At 41.1% G+C, this 13,810-nt stretch overlaps 1 protein-coding gene across 1 annotated transcript; it reads right to left on the bottom strand.

The window, feature by feature from the left end:
• Window positions 1-3,020: 3,020 nt before the first annotated feature.
• Window positions 3,021-11,945, bottom strand: LOC110522727 (E3 ubiquitin-protein ligase TRIM16). The gene is made up of 6 exons (XM_036969440.2): window positions 11,235-11,945; window positions 9,802-9,897; window positions 5,701-5,934; window positions 5,356-5,515; window positions 5,171-5,230; window positions 3,021-4,935 (listed from the first exon to the last, which is right to left on the bottom strand). The coding sequence occupies exons 1-6, from the start codon at window positions 11,814-11,816 to the stop codon at window positions 4,427-4,429; spliced, it is 1,641 nt and encodes a 546-aa protein (XP_036825335.1). The 5' UTR covers window positions 11,817-11,945; the 3' UTR covers window positions 3,021-4,426.
• Window positions 11,946-13,810: the final 1,865 nt, after the last annotated feature.

The following is a 13,810-nucleotide window of genomic DNA, read 5'->3' as shown; positions in this document are numbered from 1 at the left end:
TTGCGCCAAGTCTGGGACCAAAAGGCTCCTCAACTGCTTCTACCCCCAAGCCATTATACTGCTGAACAATTCATAAAATTACCATCGGACAATTTACAATGACCCCTCCTCTTGTACACTGCTTTTACTCACTGTTTATTATCTGTGCATAGTCACTTCACCTTAACTAGCCTGTATCCACGCATACCGATGCCCACTGTAAAAAGCCTCGTTATTGTTATTCTTATTGTGTTTCTTTTTTCATTACTTTTTATTTTAGTCTACTTGGTAAATATTGAACTGCACTGTTGCTTAAGGCCCTGTAAGTAAGCATTTCACTGTAAGGTCTACACTGTTTGTTAAGGGCTTGTAAGTAAGCATTTCACTGTAAGGTCTACACTGTTGGTTAAGGGCTTGTAAGTAAGCATTTCACGGTAATGTCTACACTTGATGTATTCGGCGCATGTGGCAAATAAAGTTTGATTTAATTTGATTAGAAACAGACCTGCATTCAAATACCATTTTAAATAATTGATTGAGTTTGCCTGTTGTAACATAACCAATAGAAAATTCCTACAATTACAAACAAATCCCTCCCACCTGGAGGACTAAAGGAATTGCTCGAAATATTTGTAAAATTTCAAATATACTGAACTAAAACATGAACATAAATGCAACACGCAACAATTTCAACGATTTTACTAAGTTACAGATAATTTAAGGAAATTAGTCCATTTAAATAAATGAATTAGGCCCTAATCTATGGATTTCACAGTACTGGGCAGGAGCGCAGCCATGGGTGGGCCTGCGAGGCTATAAGCTCACCCACTTGGGAGCCAGGCCCAGCCAATCAGATTGTGTTTTACCCCCTTTATTACAGCTGTCCGGGTGGCGGGTCTCAGATGATCCCGCAGGTGAAGAAGCCGGAAGTGGAGGTCCTGGGTTGCTGTGGTTACACACGGTCTGCGGATGTGAGGCCGGTTGGACGTACTGCCAAATTCTCTAAAACAACGTTGAAGGTGGCTTATGGTAGAGAAATTACCTTAAATTCTCTGGCAACAGCTCTGATGGACATTCCTGAAGTCAGCATGCCCCCTTAAAACTTAAGACATCTGTGGCATTGCGTTGTGACAAAACTTTGCAATTTAGTGTGGCCTTCTATCATCCCCTGCACCTGTTTAGTGATCAGTCTGTTTAAATAAGCTTCTTGATTTGCCACACCTATCAGGTGCCTGGATTATTTTAGCAAGGGAGAAATGTTCCGTAAGAGGGATGTAAACAAATTTGATCACACAATGAGAGAGGAAAAGTTTTTGTGTGTATGCAAACATTTTGGGATCTTTTATTTCAGCTCATGAAACATGGGACCAACAGTTTACATGTTGCATTTATATTTTTGTTCAATGTAGTATATGAATCCAGAGTTGAATTTGTTAGGGCACACTGTATCAACAGATTTTGCTACAGAAACAAACTTGTATTTTAAGTTCAGTTAGTCCCTCCCTGTTTCAGTTCATTTTCTTCAGTCTGGTGCCTAGTGAATATGACTCAGGTCTCTGTGGAAACATCAACTTAAATTCACCTTTGATTTTTGCTCCTCACTTTCCCTTTCAGGTCCATAGTGTTTTACTGCCCCCTGCTGGAGACTGGAGCACACTGCGGTCCCTTTCAGGTCCGTAGTGTTTTACTGCCCCCTGCTGGAGACTGGAGCACACTGCGGTCCCTTTCAGGTCTGTAGTGTTTTACTGCCCCCTGCTGGAGACTGGAGCACACTGCGGTCCCTGGCTTTCGTTGTGCAGCCGGATGATGAGATCCTCATCACCTGTTGTGACGGGTCCAACAAATATCCCCCGGTGAAGTCAGGGTCCTGTCTCATCCAACACTTCAATGACTCTTATAGGAGAGAGGAAGAATTTCCCACGATAAACTATGGAACTGTACATTTCATGGTGACTTTTAATACAGGTTTACTTTGTTACCAGAACAATTCCTTGACTGTAAATTTAAATTTTTTGTGTAATTATTATTTTTTACCTTTTTTTTTTTTACCTCTCCTTTCACATCGATCTATCATCACTCCATGGGGACGTACCAATAATTTATCCTTCTTCCTGAAGTGTAGCATTCCTTCACTACTACTCACAAATGTAAAAGCATTGGATTGGTGTTGGCATGGGGTAGAGGGAGTTTACCAGTCATTTACTTTAAAATCCATGAAGGGAAGTGGACCAGTTCACACTTAAACAGAAAGGAAAAATCATTGGGACACACCCCATGTGTACTGATAACTACTAGTAAGCCCAGTATGGACTATCAATACAGGTACTGTATGTATAATCATAGAAAAGCCCAGTATGGACTATCAATACAGATACTGCATGTAGAACCAGTATGGACTATCAATACAGATACTGTATGTAGAACCATAGTAAAGACCAGTATGGAATATCAATACAGATACTGTATGTAGAACCATAGTAAAGCCCCGTATGGACTATCAATACAGATACTGTATGTAGAACCATAGTAAAGACCAGTATGGACTATCAATACAGATACTGTATGTAGAACCATAGTAAAGCCCCGTATGGCCTATCAATACAGGTACTGTATTTAGAACCAGAGTAAAGCCCAGTATGGACTATCAATACAAAGTGACCCAGGCCCAGTTCAATGAGAGGATGTCTTAACAGAACTGGGGGATGACAGCAATGAAATGGGTGGGTGGAGATCTAATATTTTTTTTGAGCCAAACACTAAAGCATGATATTGTAATACACACTATTCCCTATGTAGAAGACTACTTTATACCTGGTCAGAAGCATCGTAGTGCACTACGTAGGAACCGTTTGGAACAGAGGCAGTATTTCCCCTGAACATCTTTCTCTTCCTCATCTGGTTTCTTTAACATCCCTTCACTCCTCCCCTCTTCCTCCCCTCTTCCCTTTTCATTCTATTCTATCAACCACACAACTAGCTCACCTCCACACAATCAATTTACAAGTTAAAGACACACCTTGGAATAAATAACAGAAGAAAACTATTACTAGATGAAATTGAGTTTTTTTATTATTTCCCATCACCATAAGTCATATTTAATCACTGAACAGTAGCAGACCCAACTTCATCTGTTCCTGACTCTGGATAGTGGATTAAAAAGACCATCAATCTCCAATGATATTAAAGTACTATTCTGAACATTACTGATATACTGAGTGGCAAATCAAGATATCTGCTGGTTATATTGTTTGGTCAATACCACCACCTGCTGGACAGGTTTAATGTTGCTTCATTGAGCAGAATCGGAGGATGACAGATGCCAAATTTAGAGTCAGTTTCCTGGACATCAACATTGAACATTCTTTTTACTCTTAATCTGTGTCTGGGAAACTAGTCCATATAGTTTAGTTACTATCTGTTCCACTGAGGAAAAATACATAGAGACAAAGAACCAAATGAGAAAACATATCAATGGTTCTGAATGACAACCAATATACATCAACACCATACATCATGATTCATGGAAATGTACAAGATTAAAACATAGCATTTCATTAAATATTAATACAAAGCATTTTAAATGGAGGAAAAGATAAAGATAAATTCAGTCAGAAAAAAATGAATTGGAAAGAAAAACATCAGAATGAATCATCACATCTGATGATGTTCACCACCAGCATGACTAGTATCTATGTGGACCCTACTACAGTTTAACCAGCTCAGCTATAGACTATACCAGCATGACTAGTATCTATGTGGACACTACTACAGTTTAACCAGCTCAGCTATAGACTACACCAGCATGACTAGTATCTATGTGGACCCTACTACAGTTTAACCAGCTCAACTATAGACTACACCAGCATGACTAGTATCTATATGGACCCTACTACAGTTTAACCAGCTCAGCTATAGACTACACCAGCATGACTAGTATCTATGTGGACCCTACTACAGTTTAACCAGCTCAGCTATAGACTACACCAGCATGACTAGTATCTATGTGGACCCTACTACAGTTTAACCAGCTCAGCTATAGACTACACCAGCATGACTACTATCTATGTGGACCCTACTACAGTTTAACCAGCTCAACTATAGACTACACCAGCATGACTAGTATCTATATGGACCCTACTACAGTTTAACCAGCTCAGCTATAGACTACACCAGCATGACTAGTATCTATGTGGACCCTACTACAGTTTAACCAGCTCAGCTATAGACTACACCAGCATGACTAGTATCTATGTGGACCCTACTACAGTTCAACCAGCTCAGCTATAGATTACACCAGCATGACTACTATCTATGTGGACCCTACTACAGTTCAACCAGCTCAGCAATAGACTACACCAGCATGACTAGTATCTATGTGGACCCTACTACAGTTCAACCAGCTCAGCTATAGACTACACCAGCATGACTAGTATCTATGTGGACCCTACTACAGTTTAACCAGCTCAGCAGTACCACAGAGATGAAACCCAGGATAGAGGGGCTGAGTGAATGTGGTTTGGACTCTGTGGAGGAGGGTCATTGTGTTAGAGACACTGTAGAAGGACAGAGTACCTGCCTTGTGATCCAGGTACACTCCTACTCTGGAGGACTGAGGGCCTGATACTTTAGTCTCAACATTATTGTGTCTGAACCAATAACCACCTCTATAGTATTGTAAACTCCAGGACTTGTCATTGTATCCAAATATATTATCTGTCTCTGTTCTGCTGATGTCTTTATAGGAGACTGCTGTAATAACATAACTACTCCACTTCATCTCCCAGTAACAGCGTCCAGACAGACCTTCTCTACACAGAACCTGGTACTGGTTGGTGAATCTGTCTGGATGGTCAGGATATGGATGGACTTGGCCTGTATAGGTCACTTTTCTTTTCCCTTCAGACAGAGAGAGGTGTGTGTGTGCTGTGTTTGGGTCCAGTGTGAGCTGACAGGAATCTGGGAGAAGAGCAGAGCAGAGACCAATGAGGGGAGTTAAAACAATAAGTTAAGTCAGATACTGTTTCTACCCTGTCTTTGATTAGAACACAGCAGCGATCAAATCAGAGAAATATGAGGAGTCAGTTAGATACCCAGTCTTTGATTAGATCTACTATTGCTATATATTATGAGAGGGATTGTTAGGAGTGCCAGTAAAAAGAGACTGTTAGTTACTTTACAAAAAGAGACTCACATTGTAACAACTGTTCTCTGGTCTTGGGCTCTGGAGGCAGTACAACATCCACTATATTCACTACAGACACACAAACACATTGACAGAGAGAGGGAATGTTATCATCATACCATATTCCACATGTATATGACTAGAAGGGAACTTTCAATGGTCTAAAGTTTATGTTCTTATTATTTTCAACACACCAGTAGTGGAGATCTTGGTCCATTCTCCTTTAAGGAAGTCTTCTAGTTTCTCTCTCAGTTCAGACACAGTCTTACTCACATCTCTAAAGTACTGAAGAGGACGGACAACGATGCTGGGTAAGTCTGACGATACACTGATACTGGAGACAGACTGATAACTCTGGAGACAGAGAGAGAGAGAGAGAGAGAGAGAGGGACAGAGAGCGAGAGGAACAGAGAGAGGGACGGATAGAGAGAGGGACGGACAGAGAGGGGGATGGGGGAGGGGGGACAACATACTGATTGAGATGAATAGTTTCACATTAAGTTAATTTCATATCACATGTAACAAGGCAGTTTAGTTACCTGGAGGAAATGGATGTGATCCTCTGTGTGTGAGAGCTGCTCCAGCTCAGTGCTTCTCTTCCTCAGCTCAGCTATCTCCTGCTTCAGTTGCTCCAGGAGTCCTTCAGCTTGACTCACTTGAGCCTTCTCTTGGGCTCTGATCAGCTCCTTCACCTCATAGCTCCTTTTCTCAATGTATTGGATCAGCTCAGTAAAGACCTGATCACTGTCCTCCACTGCTGACTGTGCAGAGTGCTGTTGAGAGAGAGAGAGGTACAGTAGCCTCAGAACCACTTTGATTCAGAACACTGCCACCCTGCTCTCCAGGTCCTGTCCCCATTCTGGACAGGCAGGTACAGAACACCGCCGCCCTCAGCCAGTTATTCCGCGATCAGAAAATAATTACTAAATTGCTCTTCAGGTCAACAAGCAGACCACCGGGCGGGTTGAGAATGGACAGTTTCTGGCAAAGGGAGGATGCTGCCAAGTTGTTGATGATCAGCACCCTCCCTCTGTATGACACTTAAGAGAGGAGCCACCTCCACTTCGTCAGCCTCGACACCACCAGTGACACTCCTTCCCAGTACCTCCTAACCCGCCCCTCAGAGCCCAGAAATATACTGTGCCCTCTGCCTGACTGGCTGTCAGCTCTGGATACAATGAGCCATCTGAAAACAAGGCATCTTCCGCAGACTCACCCCCCTTCCTCCTCCGTTGGCACCGTAACATCCTCCTCCTCCCCAGTCTGCCCCCCTGAACTTCCTGCCTGATCAGTGCACCCTCCCCAGTAACAGGCAATATTTCCTGGGATGAGCCAACCAAGTCTTTTCCCACTGGAGTATCCGTTACTACGGCAACATGCCTCTGCTAAATGACTCACATGTAAACGTAAACTTGGCATCTGTGAAAGGGCGGCAGGTAGACTAGTGGTTAGAGCATTGGGATTGTAACCGAAAGGTTACTGGATTGAATCCCCGAGCTGACAAGGTAAACATATGTTGTTCTTCCCCTGAACAAGGCAGTTGACCCACTGCTCCCTGGTAGGCTGTCATTGTAAATAAGAATTTGTTCTTAACTGACTTTCCTAGTTAAATAAAGGTTAATAATAAAAAGTGTGGCATTAACTTTTCAGTTAACCACTAGGCTACTCCTCTGAAGGCAGAATGACAGCACACTCCTGAAAACTAACTGCTCAGCAAAGCAAAGGATCCTTTGAGAGCTACCAGATTTATGTTAAAAAGCTTGTTTTCAGTGTCTGTGTTTATATTTTAAGGAGGTGTTACTTTGGAAGACAATGCCACGCATCTAAATATATATATTTATAAATATAATTAACTAAACGTATTTGTATGTATGTACATGTATATATACTCTACCATTCAAAAGTTTGGGGTCACGTAGAAATATCCTTGTTTTTTAAATAAAATAAAGAATTGTGTCCATTATAAAATTGATCATGTTGTAAATTACTATTGTAGCTAGAAACGTCAGTTTTGTAGTGCAATATCTACAGTTGAAGTCGGAAGTTTACATACACTTAGGTTGGAGTCATTAAAACTCGCTTTAAACCACTCCACAAATTTCTTGTTAACAAACTATAGTTTTGGCATGTCGGTTAGAACATCTACTTTGTGCATGACACAAGTCGTTTCTCCAACAATTGTTTACAGACAGATTATTTCACTGTATTACAATTCCAGTGGGTCAGAAGTTTACATACACTAAGTTGACTGTGTCTTAAACAGCTTGGAAAATTCCAGAAAATGATGTCATGGCTTTAGAAGCGTCTGATAGGCTAATTGACATAATTTGAGTCAATTGGGGGTGTAACTCTGGATCTATTTCAAGACCTACCTTCAAACTCACTGCCTCTTTGCTTGACATCATGGGAAAATCAAAAGAAATCAGCCAAGACCTCAGAAAACAAATTGTAGACCTCCACAAGTCTGATTTATCCTTGGGAGCCATTTCCAAACGCCTGAAGGTACCACGTTCATCTGAACAAACAAAAGTACGCAAGTATAAACACCATGGGACCACGCAGCCGTCATACCGATCAGAAAGGAGACATGTATTGTCTCCTAGAGATGAATGTACTTTGGTGCGAAAAGTGCAAATCAATCCCAGAACGAGCAAGGAGGCATACAAACCTGACTCAGTTTCACCAGGTCTGTCAGAAAGAATGGGACAAAATTCACCCAACTTATTGTGGGAAGTTTGTGGAAGGCTACCCCAAACGTTTGACCTAATTAAAGAATTATAAAGGCAATGCTACCAAATACTAATTGAGGTTAACTTATGATCAACTGGGAATGTGATGAAATAAATAAAATATGAAATTAATAATTCTCTCTACAATTATTCTGACATTAAACATTCTTAAAATAAAGTAGTAATCCTAACTGACCTAAGACAGGACATTTTTACAAGGATTCAATGTCAGGAATTGTGTAAAACTGAGTTTAAATTAATTTGGCTAAGGTGTATGTAAACTTCCGACTTCAACTGTACATAGGCCCATTATCAGCAACCATCACTCCTGTGTTCCAATGGCACGGTGTGTTAGCTAATCCAAGGTTATCATTTTAAAAAGGCTAATTGATCATTAGAAAACCCTTTTGCAATTATGTTAGCACAGCTGAAAACCGTTGTGCTGATTAAAGCAGCAATAAAACTGTCCTTCTCTAGACTCGTTGAGTATCTGGAGCATCAGCATTTGTGGATTCGATTACTGTCTCAAAATGGCTAGAAACAAAGAACTTTCATCTGAAACTCATCAGTCTATTCTTGTTCAGAGAAATGAAGGCTATTCCATGTGAGAAATTGCCAAGAAACTGAAGCTCTCGTACAAGAGCTTTATCCACCAAAAGTACACAATTCTCTATCCCATGACCTCCTGCACACTTCCCCCATCTTGGAATCTCCCTCCTACAAACTGCTGCAACATGACCATAAACGCTGCACCTGAAACAGCTCAGTGGATTCAACACAAAGACTCTAACAGGATAACTGATATACCCTAACATGACTTTGTCGGGTAAAGACTCAAAAGGACTGACAGTGACTCCTCTGTTTCACCACGCTCACCACCGGGTCTGCGTCGTACCAAACGGTGGTCATCACAAACACCAGGAGTCTTCAACTTCAATTGCTCCACCTCCACACTTAACACTATCCCAGAAAACACTCCTTTCAATGGTGTCCTGTTCCCAAGACCAAAGCAAGAAACAGATCTTGACCCAAGTTGCGTGACACAGAGCGCCCACTCCCTCTGGTCAGAAGAAACACAAACAAATATGACAAGTCCACTACAGGTTACCTTCACTGATTCAACTGCACCCAACTCCTTTACCACCCACCCTGAAACCACACATGGATCTGCCAAAAGGTATGGATCCACTTTCTCCAACAATGTAACTCCTACTGCACCAGATTCTTCTTTATCACTAAGAATTTGTTCTTAACTGACTTGCCTGGTTAAATAAAGGTAAAATAAATAAAATAAATAAAAATCATGTCCATTGATGTCAGGCTCTGGTTCTGAGCTCTTCACCACACCTTCTAACTCACTTAACTCTCCCTCATTCATTTCGATTTCACCTCCAGAACTCAGTCTGGCACACGGCTCACTCTGTTTGCACTTGAATTATAACATTTGAAATGTCTCTATTCCTTTGAAACTTCTGTGAGTGTAATGTTTACTGTTCATTTCTAATAGTTTATTTCACTTTTGTTTATGGTCTTTCACTTGCTTAGGCAATGTAAACATATGTTTCCCATGCCAATATAACCCATTTGACAGAGAGAGAGAGAGAGAGCTCCATGTTAATGTATAGGGAACATGAGTAGTCATGGTTACTCAAGGTTATGTGATGAGGTCGCCACGCCTGCCACATCAAATTCAGCAATAGGGAATGTGCTTTTGGTGTAACGGTCAAGATGTTGGTTTCTCCTGCAGTAGACCTGGGTTCATATCCCGTTGGTTCACACCCCTCTGAAAGGGGTCCAGACAGCCTGTTCCCAACAGTGGGGTCAGTGGGATTGGAAAGGAGCCCCTCTCCTCTCTCTCTGACTGGAGGAGAGAAGTGAAATGGTGTCTCCCCTCTGGTCAACAATACTCACCTTGAAAGACTCCACAGCCTGTTGGAGCTCCTTCAGCTCCTTCTCTCTCTCCTGGAATCTCTGCTGGACCTTCTGCTGACTCATCCTCAGCTGCCTCTGTGGAGAATCACTCTTCAATGAGCTATCAAGCTTTATTTGTCCAGTAGATCAATAGTATAGTCATGTGACTGACTATACATAGGGCCCGTAGAAGATATGTATTAAAATTTAGAGGATTTACTGTGTGAAATTATATTATAATGTTATGTGATTCTACTAGATTTTAGTCAACGCCACTCCGACGTTGCTCAATCTAAAATGTAAATATTTCTTAAATGCATTCTTTTACTTTAGATTTGTGTTTATTGCTGTGAATTGTTAGATATTACTGCACTGTTGGAGCTAGGAACACAAGCATTTCACTACACCACCAATAACATCTGTTAAATATGTGTGTGACCAATAACATCTGCTAAATATGTGTGTGACCAATAACATCTGCTAAATATGTGTGTGACCAATAACATCTGCTAAATATGTGTGTGACCAATAACATCTGCTAAATATGTGTGTGACCAATAACATCTGCTAAATATGTGTGTGACCAATAACATCTGCTAAATATGTGTGTGACCAATAACATCTGTTAAATATGTGTGTGACCAATAACATCTGCTAAATATGTGTGTGACCAATAACATCTGCTAAATATGTGTGTGACCAATAACATGACATTTGATTTGATTTGAATTATTATAGTTTTAACAATACACAAATCAGGGGAGCTGATTGGGTGTTTGATAACAAATGATAATGGTGTTGGACTTTAGAAAATGGTGATACATTTGGAGAATCTGGGTTATCATATCTCCCTACTGGCGCAGTGGTCTATGGCACTGTATCTCAGTGCTAGAAGCATCACTTCAGACCCTGGTTTGATTCCAGGCTGTATCACAACCGGCCGTGATTGGGCGTTCCCCAGGGTGGCGCACAATTGGCCCAGCGTTGTCCGAGTTAGGGTTTGGCCAATAGTAGGTCTTCATCGGGGTAGCAGGTAGCCTAGTGGTTAGAGCGTTGGGACAGTAACCAAAAGGTTGCTGGATTGAATCCCCAAGCTGACAAGGTATAAATCTGTTGTTCTTCCCCTGAACAAGGTAGTTAACCAACTGTTGTTCATTGCAGGCCGTCATTGTAAATAAGAATGTGTTTTTAACCAACTTGCTTAGTTATTGAAAGGTAAAACATTTAATTGTATGAAATAATTTGTTTTTAACTGAATTGCCTAGTTAAATAAAGGATAAATAAAAAAATATATATTCAAGGTTTGTGTTCATATTTGTGCTGCTGTGGATCGATTTAATTTGAATGATCTCATATTCAAACAGTCTTAGTTTATACTGTATCTTTAATTCTTTGTTTATCAGACAGTCACCAACAAGTTGTTCTGGTCTTACCTGTTTCTCAGTCCTCTCTGCTGCAGCTGACACTGTATCATGGCCTTTATGTTCATCCATTGTACACAGATAACAGATACACTGCTCATCGGTACGACAGTAAACCTCCAGCAGTTTGTCATGATGAGAGCAGATCTTCTCCTGTAGTTGTGCGGTGGCTTTGACCAGCTTGTGCTTCTTGAAAGCAGGAGATTCATAGTGAGGTTGGAGGTGAGTCTCACAGTAAGAGGCCAGACATGCCAGACAGGACATGAGGGCTTTCTGCTTTCTGGTCCCAGTGCAGAAATCACACGCCACATCTACAGGTACAGCATAGCACAGAGCAGGAGGGGGAGCAGCCTGGAGTCCTGTCTTCTTCAGATTCTCCACCACTTCAGCCAGCACAGTGCTCCTGTTCAGAACAGGTCGTGGGATAAAGGTCTGTCTGCACTGTGGACAGCTGTAGAAACCTTTCAGATCATCCTGATCCCAGTGTTCTATAATACAGCCCATACAGTAACTGTGTCCACAGGCAGTAGTCACCGGATCCTTCAGTAGATCCAGACAGATGGAGCAACAGAACAGTTCCTGATTGTCAGCCATTTTAGTGCTCTCTCCCGTAGGTTAAGCAATGGCAGTGTCGAAGATGACTTTCTGTTCAGTGTCAAAGATTACTTTCTGTTTCATGGAACTCTACACCAGAGGACAGGGAGTGGCTTCCTACTTGACTGTGTTCTCAGTATGTAGAGGGGGTGTAATTTATTTGATAAGGAAGTATGACAGAGTGTTGGGTAGTAGGCAGAGATGGTTATTATTTCTGTTACACGTATTTGAAATATGTATTTTAATTACTTCTGAGTATTTTGTCATTTGAATTACACTGGGCAGAACTACACTCCATTGCATTTTTTATTTTTAAAATACTAAATAGTTTTCTATTCCATTTTTTATAGTGTTCACATGTTGTGGCCACCTTTCACCCTGCAATGATATCAGCAGTCTGATAGTACTATGGTGTGATAAGACTGTCTGCTAAATGACAACATTGGTATCAACAGTCTGATAGTACTATAGTGTGTCTGCTAAATGACAACATTGGTATCAACAGTATGATAGCACTATAGTATGTCTGCTAAATGACCACATTGGTATCAGCAGTATGATAGTACTATGGTTTGATAAGAGTGTCTGGTAAATGACAACATTGGTATCAGCAGTCTGATAGTACTATGGTGTGATAAGACTGTCTGCTAAATGACCACATTGGTATCAACAGTCTGATAGTACTATGGTGTGATAAGACTGTCTGCTAAATGAATTAAATATAAATGTACATGTAAAAATGTTGATAAATACTTTGAGGTAAAATGTACTTGATACGACTGTAATATATTGTTGTCTCACCTAGCTGTCTTAAGATATACTAATGCACTAATTGAAAGTCGCTCTGGATAAGAGTGTCTGCTAAATTACTAAAATGTAAATGTAAAATGAATAAATGCAATCATTTCTGCCCATCCTCTGTCTGTTGGGTGTTTTCAGGGCCTGACCAGGACACTGGAGGCAAAGGACTGGTTGAAATAGGAAAATATCCTGGAGTTTTACTAAAAATAAATGTTTCACAAAACACTTTCAAAAGGCATAATAAAATACATATCTCTCCTCAGAGCTTAATCACTTAACTCAGGTTAAAGGGATACTTAGGATTTAGGCAATGAAGCTCTTAAACTACTGACCCAGAGTCAGATGAAGCCCTTAAACTACTGACCCAGAGTCAGATGAAGCCCTTAAACTACTGACCCAGAGTCAGATGAAGCCCTTAAACTACTGACCCAGAGTCAGATGAAGCTCTTAAACTACTGACCCAGAGTCAGATGAAGCTCTTAAACTACTGACCCAGAGTCAGATGAAGCTCTTTATCTACCGACCCAGAGCTAGAAAAACTGATGGATACCCTTTTTGTGTCTCTGCATCCAGTATGAAGGAAGTTAGAGGTCATTTTGGGAGACAGTGCCAACTAGCGTTAGAGCATACTACCATATGTAGTTAGAATGTCAATGGACACCCCATGTAGCTAGAATGTCAATGGACACCCCATGTAGCTAGAATGTCAATGGACACCATATGTAGTTAGAATGTGGAATGTTGGAACCAACTGCCATCATAGTGGATAGTATTCTGAACTCTGGAAGCTAGGGTTAGGATGACCCCTACTGGTGTATTAGAGACAGACAAGGGACGTTTGAACCAAATTAATGCTTCTTTGTCTTCCCAGCCTTGCTCTCTTCTCTGTTCCAGGCTCTGTGATCTCCTTCCACCTGACACCTAGTCATATCAGAAGCATCTCCCTGCACTTCCTCACCCTGTCCTACGGAGGGGGCTGTTTCCTGGGAGCCCTCATCATCCAGCTGGTCTACCTACTCTCTGGTGGTAAAGACTTCACTAACAGATGCATTTTTAAAATGTTTAAATGTATCCGTTATTTTACCAGGTAAGTTGACTGAGAACACGTTCTCATTTGCAGCAATGACCTGGGGAATAGTTACAGGGGAGAGGAGGGGGATGAATGAGCCAATTGTAAACTGGGGATCATCATT

Source organism: Oncorhynchus mykiss, chromosome 4, assembly GCF_057628025.1.
Source record: "Oncorhynchus mykiss isolate SJ-2025 chromosome 4, ASM5762802v1, whole genome shotgun sequence".
Classification (NCBI taxonomy): domain Eukaryota; kingdom Metazoa; phylum Chordata; class Actinopteri; order Salmoniformes; family Salmonidae; genus Oncorhynchus; species Oncorhynchus mykiss.
The sequence above is the reverse complement of the archived record's forward strand: the minus strand, read 5'-3'. Positions and strand labels throughout refer to the sequence as shown.

Coding starts and splice junctions, on each gene's coding strand:
- LOC110522727 (XM_036969440.2), bottom strand. CDS start 11,816: ATGGCTGACAATCAGGAACTGTTCTGTTGCTCCATCTGTCTGGATCTA. Junction 9,898..11,234: donor CAGAGAGGACTGAGAAACAG/GTAAGACCAGAA, acceptor GATTCTCCACAG/AGGCAGCTGAGGATGAGTCA. Junction 5,516..5,700: donor ATCACATCCATTTCCTCCAG/GTAACTAAACTG, acceptor CTCTGTCTCCAG/AGTTATCAGTCTGTCTCCAG.